Genomic DNA, 4,320 nt, shown 5'->3' with positions numbered 1-4,320 from the left:
ACTTAAAAGAAATTGCAGGTGGCTAAAGAAAATAAGGAGCTCAAATGCCATTCATTCCACTTGATTACATATTAATGTGGAAGTGGCATTCAATCCATAATAAAACATAAAATATCCCTCAAAGACATGTGCATAACTCAGCAAAAAACGGAAGGAGCTGAATTGTTCAGAAGAGCTCCACTGTGAAATTGCAATATAATCTTAGAGCAGAGGAAGGCCTGAACAATCCCCTCCAGGGGTCCACTGTCCCTTATCTGAAAGGCGCCAAGCTGGAGACCTGAGACACATATGCCCAAGCTTACCTGCAGAAACCTAACTGCAGTCTGTGTGCAATGTAAAAGTAAGGTCTCTTAAATTCTCTGGATGATTCTAATACACACCTGGAAAACTACTAAGTTAGTCAAAATTCCTAATTTTCTGGAGAAGGAAAGAAATGTGCAAAAACAGCCAAATGTTGCTTTAGTTACCTAGCAAACCAGCCTAAGAGTCAGGACTAAGAACCCTTGTCTAAAGACAACTATACTTATTACAGAGGTATGGGGGGTTTGGAAGGGCATCCTTAGAAAACTGTACTCTCGACAGTGGTCAGATGCCATTATAAGAAATCTTAGAGAATACATGCACCTGAATTGCCATCAGGGAAGTAAGTGACCTTGAGATCGGACTGAGCAGACCTCCTAACTTGCAGAGATTTCATTGCCCTGCTACATGCCCCAGTGGGTCCTGATGCCCAACGAATGTAATTGATGAGAAGGGAATGAGCATTTCTTTAACTTCATAGACCAGATCTGATCTGGAAAAATTAAAAAAAAAATTTTTTTAACTAAAGGAGACAAGTGTTATAAACATTAAGGAACGTAAAAGCCAATGCTTCATTCTCTCAGCTACACATGGAGCCAGTGCTGTCTGCAAAGAACCTTTTTTTTTGTTGTTGTTACAAAGAGCAGGCCCCAGCAGATTGACCTTCACAGCTAAAACCCTCATAGGAAGTGCCTAGTGAGCGCTCTGGTTGATGTGCATTGAGCCATTACATTACCGAGCCGTGTGCTTCTTACCTATAATTCCACTGTCCTTGCTTTCCAGGGTGGAACTAGGGCTGCTAACGGTCTCACAGGGACTTTTGTTGGCTGCCGTCTTGCTGACACAGCTATTCAAGGTTGAACAGGGGCTATCGGTGCTAGGAGATGCCGTGCTGCTTGTTAGTGTGGAGCAAGGGCTGATGCCTTGGCTCAGAGCTGTGCACTGCAAGGTGAATGGAAGGGGTTAGCAAGGCTCACACGGGAGTCTCCTGATGATAAAACAATAAAAATACAATAAAACTTGAAAACGGGAGACAGAAGACAAGTTTTAAAATCTAGGGAGATACATATGCATAGACATAGATATATAGATATATACATAATATGATCTTTCAAATTTTAAGAAATATCTTTGTATTATTTCCCTCCTTCATGATCTTTGTAATTAAAAGGGCAGTCTTAGCCACAATTTAGCGAGAAGGCACATTTGCAAGACAGAAACGGCAAACAGGCAGAGACTTCCTCTCATTTAAAGTCTGCAGAAGATAAATGAGTTATTTGACCTCTGTACGGAAAACCTGGGAACTCTGTTTTTGTAATGTTTCATGAGCCCCATGACCTGATTCAATTCCTAAAGATTTATGGGCTCTGTGATCAGGAAAAGGAGACTGGTGACCACGGCAGCCTCCATCAGCACAGGAGGACAGACGTCTCTCCAGCAGAGTCCTTCCCAGGGGGAAGAAGCTGCAGCCCCTTATTGCTATGCAAGCACACACAGCTGGCAGGGTCAGGCTGCTCACAGCTACTCCGGGGGGCAGTGCTCTCTTGGTAGCTGAACCACTTGATCTCATCTTATTTTGTCCCCGCCTCATCTCCTATAAATCTTTTCCTCATCCCACTGACCCTCCAAAATATCAACAGCTAAAAAGGCACAGGAAAGCATATACCAAAGCAGCCAGATGAGAAGAATGGTGCTATAAAAATAAAGTACTAGTATCATTATGAAGGAATTCTTTTAGCCCCTTTAATTCATTCAGTCACTATTCTCCAGGCGATGACTAGAAGGTTAATGTAGACATTTTCTTAAAGTTCTGCTATAAGAAAAATAGCAGGGAGGAGGTGGCTTTCCCCCACCCCCACCCCCTGCAAAAACCCAGAACCAAATCATTAAAATATATTTCAATACACAATAGCCCAGAACTCATTTGACTGAACAATGACTTCCCCATTCAAGGAGGGGGAGAAGATGGTTATCACTTCATTCGTCCTCTGAGCAGGTATGAAATGCAGTGTCTTCCTCAGGCATTACCATGGTTTCATTTTTATCTTCAATGGTTATGTGTGTGGCACTTGGGATCCCTTCTCCCAGTAAAAATCCCAGCCTTGTCAACAGTTCTTGAGCTGCCGGCGAACAGCTCGGTTCATTATCGGTCTTTGCTTCTGGAACAAAGAAAGACAACAATGAAGATGCCCCTCTGGGGGATTTCAGTTTCGCATCTGGATGAGTTCACACTACAGCTGCTTGTCTGGTGCTTTTGTATATTTTTAAAAACGCACAAAGTTTGACAATGCGGCCCTGTCCTCTAGCAATACATTCTAATTAAAAGGCTGTTACAGGTTAAGAAAACAGTAAAAGAGAAACTTCAAGTCCAAAGGATAAATATTCGACCTGAACCAGAAAAGCCTGGTGTTGTTATATGATAGCGATTCCTATTTCTACATCAGGTACTTTTATCCTTCATCTTACCCTCAAAGAGCACACTCTCGCCAATGCCCACAGGAAGCTGAGATGAAGTAAAACCCAAGTGGCGTGCTGGCAGAGACCCAGGTTATAGACAGAAGGGTCAAACTGAGATCCAAGCTCTTGTTAAACAAGACAGGAGCGTGACAATGGTGGTAAAAAACTTGCATATCCCACATCAGTGAAAGTCAAAATCAGATGTGCATATCCCACATCAGTGAAAGTCAAAATCAGATGTCAGCTCGGTGCCTGTAGCTCAGTGGCTAGGGCACTAGCCACATACACTGGAGCTGGTGGGTTTGAATCCAGCTGGGCCTGCCAAACAGCAATGTCAACTATAACCCCAAAATAGCCAGGCATTGTGGTGGGCGCCTATAGTCCTAGCTACTTGGGAGGCTGAGGCAAGAGAATTGCTTAAGGCCAAGAGTTTGAGGTTGCTGTGAGCTGTGATACCACCAGCACTCTACCGAGGGTGACACAGTAAGACTCTGTCTCAAGAAACAAACAAACAAACAAACAAACAAAAAACAGGATGTCAACAAAGGGTCAATCATTGAGAATCCATGCTGAAACAAAGATTTACAATGCCAATGAAACATGTCCCAAGAGACAGGACCTAGAGATATTGTCTGTGCAGAAATATAGAAAAATCACGCTATATTCTCAAAATGCTCCAAAGTTGTGATGGATGTGGGACCCTGGCCTTACTCAGTTTCTCCCTGAGTCTGGTCATTTGGTTTTTTGCATGTAAGAGAATTTTGTTGTTGTCTTTGAATTAAATGTAGAGCTGGAGGTTAACCTGGCATATAAAGGCTTAGGGGTATTTAAATTATGGTCAAGAAATAAAGAGATGTCCACATCATTCTAACACTTCTCTCACATATTTAAATCAGTTTCAACGGGGGGGGGGGGGTGTAAAAAAAATGCACAAAAGCCAAAAACCATATGCAGCAGGTAATACAGTTACTCAAAATTTGGCTCTTTTCTTGTTGATTGTCTAGGTACTTGGACTTATACATACATCAACCTATTTTGCCTTGATGTGGAAATCTGCAAGTAATGGGTAACAGTCTTAGAAAAACAAAAGAAGAAAAGAACAACACAGTGATGTTACCTTTGAGCTACAAGATCGCTAACAAAGTTCAATGCTAACTATGTCTTTTGTGAAGAACCACAGACATCAAAATAAGCAGTTTTCAAGAACACCATCTATCTTTACTGTCCCCACTTACATATCAGATGTGCTAAGCCACATGCCAAGGATGGCAGCTATAGGGAGACTAGGCTGCCCTTACCTTCAAGAGAGGAAAAACACTCTAGCCCTGCTTACTCTTAAAAATTCCCAGTGTTTGGGGTGGGAAGAATGGTTTGCCAGCTTGGATGTTTTTTTCAGTGTACTCTTGAAAACTGTAGGGGTAAGGTAACCAAGGCTTGACTGTTCTGAGTTAAAAGAGCCTGGGTGGGCTCAGCACCTATAGCTCAACCGGCTAAGGCGCCAGCCACGTACACCTAAGGTGGCGGGTTCGAATCCCCAGCCCGGACCCGCCAAACAACAATGAC

General features: G+C 42.8%; 1 protein-coding gene across 1 annotated transcript in view; it reads right to left on the bottom strand.

Annotated features, from left to right (window-relative positions):
* The window catches only part of TANC1 (tetratricopeptide repeat, ankyrin repeat and coiled-coil containing 1), a 129,316-nt gene that overhangs the window by 78,552 nt on the left and 46,444 nt on the right, over positions 1-4,320 (bottom strand). Inside the window, exons 3-4 of the mRNA XM_023516816.1 lie at positions 2,329-2,459; positions 1,056-1,242 (exon numbers count right to left, since the gene is read on the bottom strand). Coding sequence (XP_023372584.1) covers positions 1,056-1,242; positions 2,329-2,459 — 318 coding nt within the window. The remainder of the gene's footprint in view (positions 1-1,055; positions 1,243-2,328; positions 2,460-4,320) is intronic.

This window comes from Otolemur garnettii, unplaced genomic scaffold (assembly GCF_000181295.1).
Source record: "Otolemur garnettii isolate 467f Iridium unplaced genomic scaffold, OtoGar3 scaffold00098, whole genome shotgun sequence".
Classification (NCBI taxonomy): domain Eukaryota; kingdom Metazoa; phylum Chordata; class Mammalia; order Primates; family Galagidae; genus Otolemur; species Otolemur garnettii.
The sequence above is the reverse complement of the archived record's forward strand: the minus strand, read 5'-3'. Positions and strand labels throughout refer to the sequence as shown.